The 14,632-nt window shown below is 49.2% G+C and overlaps 2 protein-coding genes across 17 annotated transcripts in view; one reads left to right on the top strand and one right to left on the bottom strand.

Annotated features, from left to right (window-relative positions):
- The window catches only part of Mok (MOK protein kinase), a 37,609-nt gene extending 27,765 nt beyond the window's left edge, over nt 1-9,844 (top strand). For 2 of the 8 annotated variants that reach the window (XM_050154814.1, XM_050154818.1), the window contains 8 exons: nt 224-302; nt 420-468; nt 1,854-2,032; nt 4,118-4,219; nt 5,369-5,542; nt 6,025-6,139; nt 7,669-7,851; nt 7,935-9,844. In XM_050154814.1, coding sequence (XP_050010771.1) covers nt 224-302; nt 420-468; nt 1,854-2,032; nt 4,118-4,219; nt 5,369-5,542; nt 6,025-6,139; nt 7,669-7,851; nt 7,935-8,015 — 962 coding nt within the window. In that variant the 3' untranslated portion in view covers nt 8,016-9,844. The remainder of the gene's footprint in view (nt 1-223; nt 303-419; nt 469-1,853; nt 2,033-4,117; nt 4,220-5,368; nt 5,543-6,024; nt 6,140-7,668; nt 7,852-7,934) is intronic. The other 6 variants (XM_050154817.1, XM_050154819.1, XM_050154815.1 and 3 more) reach the window with 5 other exon arrangements.
- A 1,902-nt stretch (nt 9,845-11,746) lies between these two features.
- The window catches only part of Wdr20 (WD repeat domain 20), a 69,976-nt gene continuing 67,090 nt past the window's right edge, over nt 11,747-14,632 (bottom strand). For all 9 annotated transcript variants that reach the window (XM_050154705.1, XM_050154695.1, XM_050154696.1 and 6 more), the window contains one exon: nt 11,747-12,569. In XM_050154705.1, coding sequence (XP_050010662.1) covers nt 12,516-12,569 — 54 coding nt within the window. In that variant the 3' untranslated portion in view covers nt 11,747-12,515. The remainder of the gene's footprint in view (nt 12,570-14,632) is intronic.

Raw genomic sequence — 14,632 nt, 5'->3', positions numbered from 1 at the left:
TAGAGAGGAGGGGGTCTTTTTGAGCCAAGGTCTTGTGCAATTCAGGCTAGGCTCAAACTCCACAGGTTGTGGAGGATGACCTTGAACTCCTGACCCTAAATGCTGGGATTGCAGGTGTGTGTGCTGCCACCCCCACAGGGTTTATATTTATTCATAGTGGTGTGTGTGTGTGTGTATGTGTGTGGCACTAGTAAACATATTGGCCATTTCCTTGACTGCACAGGGAGAAGACATCCACTGTCAGAGAAAAAGATCATGCATTATATGTACCAACTATGCAAATCACTCGACCACATGCACAGGTAGCTGGGAAGGGGTGGATCCCCCCTCCAGCGTGCAGGGACACGGCTCTAAGCGGAGACTTTGGATCAGTGAGGTGCAAGTCATTCTCTTCATTCTTTCTTTAATACTCAATGCAGAAACGGGATATTTCACAGAGATGTAAAACCAGAAAATATACTAGTAAAGGTAAAAACTTTTATATAGAAACTTGATATCACAATAAAGGTAGAATATAAAGTTTTGAAGTTTTCTTTTTTCTAGATTTATTTTTTATTTTTAATTAAGTATGTGTGTTTGGCTGGGCGGTGGTGGCACATGCCCTTAATCTCAGCCTCAGTAGGCAGAGGCCGGTGAATCTTTGTGAGTTCTAGGCCAGCCTGCTCGACAGAGTGAGTTCCAGGACAGCCAGAGCTACACAGAGAAACCTTTTCTTGAAAAAAAAAGAAAAAAGTGTATGTGTTTGTCTGAGTGTGGGTATTTGCACAAAAGTGTAGGCAGCCTTAGAAGCCAAGATTCAAGACCTCTGGAGCTGCCATGTGGGTGCCGGGAACCGAACCTGGATCCTCTTGCAAAAGCAATACACACTCTTAACCACTGAGCCATCTCTCTAGACTTATAATATAAACTTGGATTCACTGGATATCTCTTCTCTTCCAGATAGCTGGAAAGTATGGTTTGGCTTTGGGTTTCACGGTGCTGGAATAGAAGCTAGGGCCTTGTCCATTCTAGACTGTCTACCCTGGCCTGGGTTAGACTTGGTTCTCCCTCCAGGTTTGTAAAAGGAGGCTTGCTTTAGCAAATGCTGCCTGCATTGTTGACTTTCTCCTGGAAGAATGCAATATAAAGAGGCAGTTTGCTCAATAGACAGCTGCTCCCTGACCGGAAATGGACATAGCCATTCTCCGTGCTGAATGTCGGCTTGGGAAAGAGCGGGTTTGGGGGCCTTCCAAATCTGAGGTTTCTCAGACTTGAAATCTCCCTATAAGCCAGGCGATGGTGGCGCACACCTTTAATCCCAGCACTCGGGAGGCAGAGGCAGGCGGATCTCTGTGAGTTCGAGGCCAGCCTGGTCTACGAGAGCTAGTTCCAGGACAGACTCCAAAGCCACAGAGAAACCCTGTCTCGAAAAACCAAAAAAAAAAAAAAAAAAAAAAAAAAAAAAAAAATCCCCCTACTCCCCAAATTTAAAGTGTATCGTGCATGGCCCCTCTAACTGACTTGCTATCAGAAGAGTCCCCTTGAACCACATGACTGCAGGAAGCCTGTGTGCAGTGAGGCTAGAACTGAGCCACCCAGAACAGATGGCCTTGGAGCTGCTGCAGCAGGGTGTCTGTGACTGGTGACGGTACTCATCTGGATTTGGGTGCCTTCTAGACACAGGGAACTTCGTGTTCTTGCATTACAGTGTATTCTTCCAGCACATTCTTCACTAGAGTCTCTTAGAAAGCCTGTACACAGTGTGCTGTGAGCTGCTTAGATGCTGAATTTTCCCTAGTTTATATGTTTAAATGGTTTGTGTGACAGTGGCTATAGGCTGACATAGAGCCAACCCTGCTCTCTCTCCCTTACAGCAGGATGTCCTGAAACTAGGGGACTTTGGGTCATGCCGGAGTGTCTATTCCAAGCAACCCTACACAGAGTACATCTCTACCCGGTGGTACCGGGCCCCAGAGTGTCTTCTCACCGATGGGTTCTACACGTACAAGATGGACCTGTGGAGCGCTGGCTGTGTGTTCTACGAGATTGCCAGGTAGAGCAGGGCCAGCACCTGAGCTTGCGGTGATGTGGGCAGGTCACATGGTGAGGCTGGGCAAGGCACTTGCCAGCTCCTTCCTTTAAGTTCCAGGATGAGGTCATTCTGGTTTCCGCTTAGTTGCTACTGCACTGGGCTCTCCGTCAGCAGGCAACTGACTAGGTTTTCATCTCACTTCTTGCTAAGTACTTGCCCTTACTTGCTTGGCCTGGGCAGTAGTACTGGCAGGCTCTGTGGCAGGGTGGGGCTGGTGATAGGACTTGATCATGCAGGGACTAGAGGCAAGATCAGAGAAACAAGGTAGCACCACCCTGCCACAGTGTGGGCATGAGGCTCCTCCTGGCACAATTGGACTTGTCTAGAAAGCCCCAGCTCACACCTCCTCTGACTTTTTGATACCATCCCTGGGAAGAACAGTGGCTGAGAACAGACTGAGGGTCTCACTCAGAGGTGAGTCTTATCTTTCTTAATCAGGCCCAGGGAGGAGTGGGCGCAGCCTTTGCTTCTGGGGGATCTTGAGGTGAAGTATCAACACAGGCAGGGACCCAGGGGTCAGCAGTCTTACCTGTTCTTTTAACTGCTGTGGAATAATGGTGTGGACATGCACTTCAGGCCTTCTTTGCTTCTAGTCTGTATAGACGAATAATGTCATTTGGGAAGCCCAGCGGTGACTTTACTGGGGCTGTAAACGCCAGCAGACAATTCTTTGTCACGTGCTAAGATCCATGAGTTAGTCTGGAAGGGTATTTAAGGACAGATAATTAAGAGTACAGTAGCCCGTGACATCTGAGCAAAATTCAGACAGCCACAGGCGAGCTATTAGTAATCATGTCCTCTGCTCAGAGCAGTTTTTTTTAAAGATTTATTATTTATTTATTTATTATTTATACAACATTCTGCTTTCAAGTATGCATGCCAGAAGAGGGCGCCAGGTCTCATTACAGATGGTGGTGAGCTACCATGTGGTTGCTGGGAATTGAACTCAGGACCTTTGGAAGAGCAACCAGTGCTCTTAACCACTGAGCCATCTCTCCAGCCCCTCAGAGCAGTTTTTTAATCTCTCACAATGTCCCCTTTGGCCATGAAGTTAAAGAGTCCTACTTGCCAACGTTGTATTTTAAGTTTTTGTTGTGGCATGGAACACGGATCATGTCCCCAAATCAGAGCAGCTCTGAACTGAAGGCTTCCCGAAACTAATTTGCCAACATACTTGACTTCGGCCACCTGGACTTTCTCACCAAACTCCTGTGGGTTGACAGGAGGTTCTGTGTAGTTTATGGCATTTCATAGTAGAGATACTAGGGTGCTGGACTGAGGAGTGAGATCCACTGACCGTCTCTTAAGAAATTCCTAGGGGGCTGGAGAGATGATTCAGAAGTTAAGAGCACTGACTGTTCTTCCAAAAGACCTGGATTCAGTTCCCAGCACTCCTATGGTGGCTCAAACCATCTATAATTTTAGTTCCAAGGGGTCTGATGTCATCCTCTGGGCATCCTTGGGTACCTGGCAGGCACATGGTGCACAGACATGCATGCAGGCAAAAATACACAGAATTTTTAAAAATTTTAAAAATTGGGCTAAAGAAATGACTTAGTGGTTAAGAGCACTGGCTGCTTTCCCAGAGGTGCTGAGTTCAATTCCCATCTGTAATGAGATCTGGTGCCCTCTTGTGGCCTGTAGGGAGACATACAGACAGAACACTGTATACATAATAAATAAATAAATCTTTAAAAACATTTTTAGAAAGTATAAGTTTAGGCCAGGAGGTGGTGGCGCACACCTTTAATCCTAGTGCTTGGGAGGCAGAGACAGGTGAATCTCTGAGTTTGAGGCCAGCCTAGTTAACAGAGCGAGTTCCAGGACAGCCAGGACATAGAGAAACCCTGTCTTGAAAAACAAAAAAATTAAGCTTAGACATGTCTTACAAAAAAAATGAAGAAAGAAAAAAAAGAAATACTTGGGGCAGAAGGGAAAGCCCAGGCTAGAGAAAGAGCAACAGTCTCCAGATCAGAGGTTTACTTCGGGACAGCCTGTGTGGGGGAGTCCTGCCTCACTGCAGCGCACCTCCTTGTGCCCCTGCAGCCTGCAGCCCCTCTTCCCTGGCGTGAATGAACTGGACCAGATCTCAAAAATCCATGATGTTATTGGTACACCTTGTCAGAAGACGCTCACCAAGTTCAAACAGTAAGTGTGCACTCTGTCTGTGCCCCAGCCTTTCTACAGCAGGCCAGGGATGGTGCCAAGAGCTGTTTCCATGACCCCGTGACATTTTCTGAGTCACCCACTGTGAGAGGGGAGCCAGCCATGTCTCTTGGGGGCTCAGGGAGCCCTACTCTTCCTGAGTCACAAAAAGCTCTCCCCGTCTCTCAGGAAGGCCCGGTACTGGGTTTCGTCCCCAGAGCATTTATATGGGACTTGGGTCTGCTTGGGTGAGAGAGAAGGTTGCTTGTCAGAAAGGCTGTCTGTGATGACTTCCTGAGGCTGCAGTCAGCAGTCAGAGGGTAACAATGTGCCCAGCCCTTGCAGCCCCACTGGAGTTTTGATTTGATGAGAGATGAAGCTGAGGCCTGTAGGGAGTGGGAAACTTGCTAGAAAAGATCTCCCAGAAGCCCCATGGTCCAAGAAAGGTCGGTAGAAAAGCCACCCACCTTGTTTTCTCCTATTCACCTTTTTACAGGCAAGGGAGTCTCGTACGTTTATAGCACACACATCCCTGTTTATTTGGTTTAGTTTACAGCATAATTGAACAGGAAATGCAGAAATCGTCCCTTGTACAGCCTCCCTCCAGCTCAGAGCCAAGTGTTTTATCCGGCAGTTGAGCTGCACTGATGGTTGGGTCTCGCAGAGCCATTGGCTTAGCAGGATTCTCTCTTGGAGTTCAGGAGTTGTGTTCTCTTATCCCATCACCCTTTTTTTTTTTTTTTTTTTTTTTTTTTTTTTTTTTTTGGAGACAGGGTTTCTTCGTGTATCTTTGGCTGTCCTGGAACTCACTCTGTAGACCAGACTGACCTCGAATTCACAGATACCCTGCCTCTGCTTCCTGAGTGCTGGGATTAAAGGCGTGTGCCACCATGCCCAGCTCCATTACCCGTTTTCAAAGTCCAGGTTGGCCTCAGACTCTTTATGTAGCCTGGGCTGGCCTTGCACACCTGATCCTCATAGCGCTACATCGCAGTGCTAGGCTTGTAGATATGTCCCCCCACAGCCATCCTGACTTGCTCCCTTGAGGATTGTGAGCTCTTACCTTCAGTGCAGGGCCCTTAGAGGCAGGGTGGCGGCCACCAGTGCTCTAATAATGGCATGATGATGTATTATCATTGGGTTTCAATACAGGTCGAGAGCTATGAGTTTTGATTTTCCTTTTAAAAAGGGATCAGGAATACCTCTACTGACAACCAATTTGTCCCCGCAATGCCTCTCCCTCCTGCATGCAATGGTGGCCTATGACCCTGATGACCGAATCGCGGCTCACCAAGCCCTTCAGCACCCCTATTTCCAGGTGCAGAGGTAGGATTTCTGGTAGACTGCCGAATGATGAGTGGGAAGTCTTGGTTTATGAGACCCATGGGACAAGGAGCTGCTTTGGGGTTAGATGTCACAGCTCTAATAGGTAAGCTCCCTAGAAGAGCCTGAGGCACATCCAGGATAGTCAGCATAAGTTCACTGAGTGGTCTGTATGCCACCTAGCTCTAGAGGGTTTTCTAAGTGCTCGGCGGGAGGGACTTACCGAGGGCACCTAACCTCACACATCTGTACACTCCTGAATTTGACTAGTTGGCCCTACTAAGGCCACATACAATACTGCACGGCTAAGATAACTTTTGTTCCCAGCCCAGACAGCACTGAATCTGTACAGGAAGGGAAGAAAAGGACTCTAGTTCTGTGAAAACAGCATGAATGGCCACTATAAGGGCATATTGTAGCTGAAGGAAACAGCTAAGCTCTGGAGCCATTATCAGAGATGGCCACATTCTCTTCCTCCCCTGTAGGGCTGCTGAGACACAGACCCTAGCCAACCACAGAAGAGCTTTCTTCCCGAAGTACCCCATGGTGCCAGAGTCATCCAGGCAAAACTGGTCATTCTCAAAGGAGGGCAGAAAGCAGGTATGAGCTGAAATCAGTGAGCTGGGTAGACTGGAAGCCTTTACATAACTTGTTTCTGAGGAGGCCACAAGGTGTGGAGGTTGGTGACACACCCGTTCCAGAGGGCACCATGTCAACTGAGTCCTGAACACCATGCTATTACAGTCTCATGTTAGGAATATTCTAATTGCTCCAGGTAGTATGGACCTGCCTCCAACTACCTAAGCCCTTTCTGCCTCACTACCTACTAGAACATGTGTGTAAGCCCAGAGAGGGGACCGTTCCATGGGTATCTGATCTGATAGCCATGTGCAAGTACCTGTTCTGCACCAAAGCCCTTTGTGCTCACATCATAATGTGGTCACGTATGTCCTGAGAATGAGCCCAGCAGGAGGTACTGAGAAGCCACTGTAGCCGTAGCTACAGGATGGAGAGCATTCTTCCTCCTCAGACATGACAGCTTCACCGTGCACTCTCTCCGTCTTCCTTTCCACCTATCTTGTTGCATCCTGACCTGTGGTACCCATTGGTTCTGCCAGTCGTACAGGCTGGAGCTAGTATCTAACTCTACCTGTAGCCTCTCACCAGTCAGTTGTTTCTCCCACCTTTACCGTGCATGGCAGCTCTGATCACATGGGGCCACTGCAGCCAGTGTCTCCCAGAGCTTTGGCCAGGAACCAAGTGTACTTGTGCAGGATCTCCTGCATTCCCCATGGCTGTCTTTCCCAGGGGGCCTCACATGCCCAGGCCCACATGGTAATCTCCTCTCCCTCAGCTCCTATGACCATAAATGGCCTCCAAACTGCCTGCTCAACTATGTCACCCTCTACCCTCATGTTGTCTGCTGGCATCTCTCCATCCCACCTCACCCCCAATTGTGTAGTCACATCCAAGATGAGCACTAGTTACTGACGGCTATGCCTGTCTCCTGGCTGTGGCTTGCAAGCCACACCTCGATGAGGGCACCCAGTGTGGAAGAATCTTATTCCAGGGAGCTGCGCACCATTTTCCACAAATCTTCACATGCTAGGCATTTTTTCTAGTACTTAAACAATGCAGAAACTACCGGGCATGGTGGAACACACCTTTAATCCCAGCACTCAGGAGGCAGAAGCAGGCAGATCTTGGTCTACAGGGCAAGTTCCAGGCCAGCCAGGGCTACATAGTGAGACCTTATCTCAAAAGCAAACAAGCAAACAAATGAATTCTTACCCTGAAGCTGTACAAGCCTATTGGGGTGAACAGGGCCTAGAAAGCCCAGTCATAGCTCAGTGTTTTAAGCCTGCACTGGCCCATCACCTCACTGCAAGTTGGCCAGAGCACAGTCTTCAGGCTGTGCTGAGGGCCAGTGCTTGGTAGGATCTGCAGAACAGAGGAGGATTCCTGGGGGCTCTCCTTTTACTGGTGGGCTGTAGGAAGGCTGCCATACACTTGTGGCTGGCTGTTCACTGTACTTTCCATCCTGGCTCTAGCCAGGCAGTTTGATCAGGCAGAGTGCCCTTTGCTTGAGCTGATTCCTGAAGGGGAACTGATCAGTGTTCTGTTTCAAGAAGCAGCCCCTGAGGCAAGAGGAGTGCCATGCCAGAAGACAAGGGCCAGCCAGCTTGGTGGAACTGCCTAAACTGAGACTGTCATCGTGTTCCAGCCCTGCGCTGCGGTCAGTGTTGGGCACTGGAGCAAACGGAAGAGTCCCTGTGTTGAGACCCCTGAAGTGTGCTGGTGCGAACAAGAAGGTAGTAGTCTCTAGCTTTTCTGTAGGGCTGCTCTAGGGCCTGGACTCAGTCTCCATTCAGTGTCTGTGGTTCTTCTTTACCAGACAGACACACAGAAGGACATCAAACCTCACCTGAAACAGTATCACCTGCCTACGATCAACAGGAAAGGGGGCGAATACTGAGCAGCACACCACCTGGTCACCCTTTTGGAGAGCAAGGGCAGGCGCTATGAGCAGGCTTAGGCCCCTGCGGCTGAGAGTGGACAGGCCAGAGGATGCCCTGTGTGCTGGTGGTCCTGACAATGCTTGGTGGCCCAGGGACAAGCTGCCCAGCAGCCCGTCTGTACCCACAGCCTGGAGCTGTGTGTTTGCCACCCCAAAGCAGCTGTACCGAATGTTCCAGTTTAATACATTTGTAAAACCACCTCATTCAAGGGTTTATTTCATTCTCATAATGTAAGGATTTGAGGTGACTTTTTATATGAATCAAAACATAAGATTGGGCTTGGTAACTCACACCTGTAATCCCAGCACTGGGGAGATAGAAGAGAAGACAGGAAGAGCCCAGCCTGGGCTACTCAATGAGTATCCCTGCCTCAGAAAGAAAAAGGAAATAAGAAAGAAAACAAATAAAAGATAGACCAAAATCTCTGTGATGAGTGACTTAGGCTTGGTTGAGAGGCGGCTGTGCACATTGTACCTCAGTGTTTTCCCAACAGGATTGGCAGGTATTCCAGGTCTTGTAGCTGTGGTACCTCCTAGGAGTGCTGTTTGCAGACTGCTGGTTTCCACTGCAGAATCAGGTACTGTTACTGTGGCTCATGAGAATGGGCTCCATCTAAATGTGTTACAAGCCGCTCCTTTGTGTCGGCTTTCCTGAGCCACAGCTGGGCAGGCTGACATCGTGTCCTCTGAGTGCCAGCTTTGAGTGGCGGCCATGTCATGATTGCTAGTGCCTAGACTCCCTTAGGGATGCAGAACCAGTGTCTGGTGGTCAGTGTGGCTTGGAGCAGGTAGGCAAGTTGGGCACCTTGTGCCCTAGAAAAAGAAGGCTGGGGCTAGGGAGACAGGGAGTGGTCAGAGTGCTTGGGCTCGAGAACAGGACCTGAATTGGATCCACAGCATCCATGTAAAAGCTGGTACTCTTACACCCCTAAAACCCCATCACCAGGGCAGGGAACAGTGCAGGATGGGGACGAGACAGGAGGGTGTCTGGGGCTTGCTGGCCACCAAGGGACTCAATGGAGCAGAGAAGAGTAAGTGTCACACTAGGTGTCCTGGTGCTTCTTTCTGCACATGGGTGCACACACACACTCACACACACATTTAAAAGTCCATTCCACTACAGTGGAGAGATGGGAACAAATGTAAAAAGAATGGTACTGAGTAGATTCAAAAGGGCAAAAGCGGGCTGGGGAGATGGCTCAGTGGTTAAGAGCACTGACTGCTCTTCCAGAGGACCCAGGTTCGATTCCCAGCGCCCACATGGCAGCTCACAACTGTCTGAAGATCCAGTTCCAGGGGATCTGACACCTTCATACCAATGCACATAAAATAAGTTAAATAAACTATAAAAAAAAGGGCAAAAGCATTCGTCAGACAGCTGGACTTGGGGACAAAATCCTCCTAACCCTCTTCTTGGCTTCCATTTTTGCTTTTGGTATGTTGGGGGTGGAGCCCAGGCCCTGTGCGTTCATGGTAAGCACTCATTTAGCAGTGTAGTGTGACCTAGGCTCTACTCAGCCCTAGGGAACAAAGGAACTGAGTATGCCTTCTTTTATCATCTTTTTTTATATCTATATATATATACCATTTAAATCAGGGCAGTGGTGGCGCACGCCTATAATCCCAGCTCTCAGGAGGCAGAAGCAGAGGCAGGTGGATCTCTGTGAGTTTGAGGACAGCCTGGTCTACAAGAGCTAGTTCCAGGACATGCCCCAAAGCTACAGAAAAACCCTGTCTCGAGAACAAAAACAAAAAGAAAAAAAAAACATGAATATATGTACCATTTAAAAAGGGAAACTTCCCAGGGAAGTGTTGAGTCTCAATATCTGACCCCATCACTCAGGACTCTGCTCGCCCAAGTTTCAGGCCACTAGACAGATGGGTGGGTAGGGGCAGTGCCAGGAGTCAAAGGGCAGTGAGGCTGTAGGAGAAAGATGGGTTAGTGGAGGGCAGTGAGGGCATGGAATACTCTGGGTATGAGGCTTAGAATGGACAGAGCCAGAGTTGGTGGGTGTCTCCTGCACTCTTCTGAAAGCGTGGTGTGGCCCTGGAAAAGGGCTGTCCTCCGCCTTTGCTGTTGGTTTAGGAGCCTTAGTCCAGTAGGCAGTATCCAGGCTTGCAGCCAGTCCAACACACAAGGGGACCAGAGACAGAAGCCAGCTGAGTGGGCACGACAGCATGCCCACAGTAGGACCTGCAAGGCTGGGCTGAGCTTGGGTTGGGGCAGAGAACCAGTATCTGGAAAGGCTGCAGCAAGGACCTGAGGGAAAACCTCTTGGCTTTCTCTGCCTCCTATGGGCATAGCCTACCAGCTCAGTGCAGCACCGTGGACTCTCCCATGCAGCAGAATTTGAACAGCAATTGCTCGCCAAGTGTTTGAATTGTCACCACAGCAGTCTGTGCTGGAAAAGCAGTGCAGTCTCACCTTCTTCTGCCGGCTATGATTGAAGACACTATGATGCAGCCTCCCCTCTGCCCCAGTCCCCACACGTGGAGTGACATCCATCAAGTCCTACAGTAACAGGTAAGTGAGCTGTCACTTCCTATGGCTCCAGGACCTGCTGAACACTGTTTATCCGTGATGCTGGGACAGTTATAAGACCATCTGGAAGGCACATTAGACCATGTGGCTAGGGATGAATATTAGGACGAGAACCAGGAAGGTTTGTCACTGGCACAGTCCGCTGACAGCTGTCAGCACAGCTGGGCAAATGGAAACACCAGGTAACAGACTGGGTCGAGGCCCGGAAGGACCCAGGACCCTGGACCCTGAGCGGTGCTCAGTGAGAGCTGCGGAGTGCAACTGGAGGTCTCTTCAGGCGGTCCTTGCGGCCCTGCTATTTACATGGCTTCCTCCCGTCACTCCCTGCAGACAGGGAGGATCTAGAATGGAGCTGCTTCAGGAGACTGCTAGGTTCTGTGCACCTTCCCAAGGCTAAGGCAACAGCAGAAGTGAGTGGCTTCCCTGGCCTGGAAGCCAGGAACCTAATGTGAATAAAGACAGACTTGGGCTTGCATTGGTGTGTGAACTGTGCAGTAGCATCATCCTGCTGCAGCCGCAGCTGCTACAAATTCAGACAACCTAGCAAAAGCCCCACACTCCTTCCACATGCCCCTAGTTAATGGGATCAATGGAGAAATATCTCAGACACCTTATGACTTAGTCTCGGCACATAAAACCTTTAAGGGCCCAGCTCTGTATGATTCTTTAAAAGGTGAGAAAAGTTCTCCTGCTTGGAAATACAGGCATTGTCTCTAGGTATCACTTGCAGCAGCTACAGTGGGCAGGGAATTGGACCTGAGCACAGAGATGCAGGCCTGCTGATGTCAGCCCTCCGGAAGCCCCGTGTGATGACGTCTGAGCTACCTGAGTCATGGTGCGGCTGATGGAGCTGTGGAAACTTCCAGTGTGTGCTCTCAGCTTTCACGGGCAGCAGGTGGACCCCAAACCATAAAGAAAAGGCTACGTGCTTACACTAGAGTCTTAGGCCTGAGCAGCTCCTGCAGTGTGCTGGACTGTGAGGACTGGCCCAGAGCCAAGAATTCTCAAGTGAGACATGTTTCTCAGTCAGCCTTACACTGGACTGGCAGTGAGGGATCAAGGGATGTGACAGACAAAGGATGGAGCAATTCCATACCAACCAATGGGTGAGGCCAGAACAAAAAAAAAGAAAATCACACAGCGTCAGTTAAAAAAGGGTAAACAAATAGTATATTCAAGATAATTTTAATATTAATGTTTTTGTGAATTAGAAATATCACTCTTAAATGATGAAAATTACTAGTGAAGTAACTCCCCCATTTCAGAATTACATTATTTACATATATAGTACAGGCTTGATTGCATTGGAAACAACAGTAATAAAATAAACGTTAACAGATAAAAAGGGCATCTTCACTCCATGTGGTGGAAGCCGGGAGTCCACTACCCCCATATTCAAAGTCATTTTCTATTAGCATTAAACTATTTTAAGTGCAAACAGTTTTTTTAATCTATGATTGCAGCATCTGTCTTTCTGAATTATGTATTTAAGTCAGAAGGTGACAACTGTCTTCATGAGTGCATCCCAGGCTGCCTAGTGACTACCTAAAGTAGAAAATAGATCAGTGCAAAACCAGAGCCAAGTGCTATTCATAACAGTTGAATTTAAGGTTTCTTGTCCAAGAAACATTTTACTTTACACTATGTATATATGTATATATATTATATATGGGATTTAATTACATTGAATTTTAGAGTAAAAAGCAAGAAAACTCCATTTCTCATTTTTTACTGCAGCCCCAACAGACTGATTAAAAATGGAAGCAACTCTTTGGGTTAGCAGCTCCACACAGCCCTACAGGCTGCCGCTGCCTGCCGCCTGCATGTGGCTCCAGCGCAGCTCATGGCTCCGTTGTCGTCTGTCACTCCCTCAGTCCACACGTGTCCGGGGGAGCCTGGGAGCAGCAGTGCAGCTGCTACACTACAGTCCCACCTGGAGAACTGGCCTGGTTTGGGGATGACAACAAGCCCTGCGAACAAAGCAGTTTACATTAATCCAGCAAGACACGGGGGCAGCGCAGACAGCCCCGGCGCTCACCCTTGGCCAGCGTTTCTCACAGGCTTGCATGCCTTTCCAAGGGCCTGAAACCAGGCTTTAACACACTCCCTGTTCCACCTAACTAATTCCTCTCAGAGCACTGTTCTGTGCCTGGAATGAGATTCTGTGCCCCAACACCAGCTAGCAGTTAGAAGTGTCCACTGAGGGCCATCGCAGCCTTTAGAAGGCATAGCTCAGATACTGCAGCTGCAGACAGGATCACCAGCTCCACCTCTGGTTTGTCAGGTCAGCCCAGGCCCTAAGCCAGGTGGGCTTCCAAGGACAGGGTCTAGTGGCACTTAAGGCGTTTTCTTTCTCCCTTAGTTTAGCTGACCTCCAGTGAAGAGGCCCTACAGGTACGTGAGGAGTTCAGGCCCTGGGTGGGGAGTCCTGCAGCTGCAATGGTAAGACAGCTCCCAGTGCCCTCAGAGCTGCCTCAGAGCCAAGGGCACTCACAATCTTCAGCACTGACTACTCTGCGGGCAGTTATGGCAGAGCTTGGTGCTCATTTCTGAGGAATCTGAAGATTACAGTAGTGCAGCATTAGAACTAAAATGGGGGGTAGGGGTTCCGTGGAAACAAACATCCTTTAGCCATCCCGAAGAATTATTTGTTATTATTTATAAATGACATTTAATGCTAAGTAAACACTGCTACATTTTCAAAGACTCCGTGCAGAAATGAGGCTGACAGTCATAAATGGGTCATCAGCTTCACCCCACACCTTGCTGGAGGGAGCTAGGAAACAGCTGGCCCACTGCAAGCCATCTGACCCTCAGTTTCTTATCAGAGTTGAAATCTATTGGTCTAGACAAAGCCAAGAGGCAAGAACAGATGGAATATAACAATTGGCCTGATCCGCATCTGTAGGAGCTCTTATCCCCTCAGACCCTTGTTCAGACAGTGCACAAAGAGCCACGCCCCTCAGACCTCCTGTAAACCCACCACGCCAGTGAGGGAAGGCAGATGCAAACAGGCCCTGGTCCACCCAAGCTGAGGTCGAGGACAGCAGCCACTTCAGTACATGATCCGCCTTCTGTGCCTTGAGCAGCACTGCAGACAGGGGTGGCCTGCCCTGTCTCTGTAGGTGTTGCCATGGCCACGGCCTGCCAATGGACAAGTGATGCCAACCATATGGGAGGCGCATGATTTTAAACAATAGTTAATGACTTAGGAACCAGGGGAAATAAATATTAACTGAATATAGCCCAACTTACTACAGTACATAATCAAATGAGAACTCTCAAAGGCGGGTGTTAAGAGCCTCTGAAGCACACTGCTTGCAACAGTGCACATTTCAACTTGGACAGGCCCCATCTTTGATATTTGGTGGCCAAGTGATTCCTGACTGCCATAAGAGTCAACATGAGCCTGACAATGACCGTGCCCACTCTGGTGGCCTCTGTGTCCTTTCCTTGCAATTCTGTGGATGAGGAGTTTCCAAACATCACCAGGCCTCATTGTCCATGGTGTGCTCAGGAGTCCAGGGGAACCAGTCCTTACTCTCCATCATGTGCACTATCCTGGCCACTAGGCCAAGGTGAGCACACTTGGGTCTCCTCAACCAGCGGATCACATCTACCTACCTTTCAACTCCTGCAATCCCACTCAAATGTCAGAGAATTGGGCTGTCTCAGTGGGGGTTCACTTCTGCCATGTCAGCCCTGGCCATAAGTGGAGGCCAGGACCTCAGGGCCCTCCACCATAGACAGGAAGACTATTGCGAAGGTGAAATGAGAACCAGAGAGACCTGGCCTCCAGTTCCCTGACCCTGAGGTCACAGGCTCCTGAGTACACTGGCCTGCTGGCCCCTAGAAGAATGTGTGAAGCCAGCACAGGCCACCAGAAACTGAAAACTAGAGCAGGGAAGGGCCTTAGCCCAGCACCCAGATCAAGACCACCTCGCTTTGTTACTCGCCATTAGAACAGTGACCTTCACACTGTTTATTCTTAGGATGTGTCTGCACAATCTGCAGTGGAGGCACTGGGTCTGGT

This window comes from Alexandromys fortis, unplaced genomic scaffold (assembly GCF_014885135.2).
Source record: "Alexandromys fortis isolate MF-2015 unplaced genomic scaffold, M_Fortis_MF-2015_v1.1 scaffold_91, whole genome shotgun sequence".
In the NCBI taxonomy this organism is placed as follows: domain Eukaryota; kingdom Metazoa; phylum Chordata; class Mammalia; order Rodentia; family Cricetidae; genus Alexandromys; species Alexandromys fortis.
Note: the sequence above shows the minus strand (reverse complement) of the source record. Positions and strands in the feature narration are given on the sequence as shown.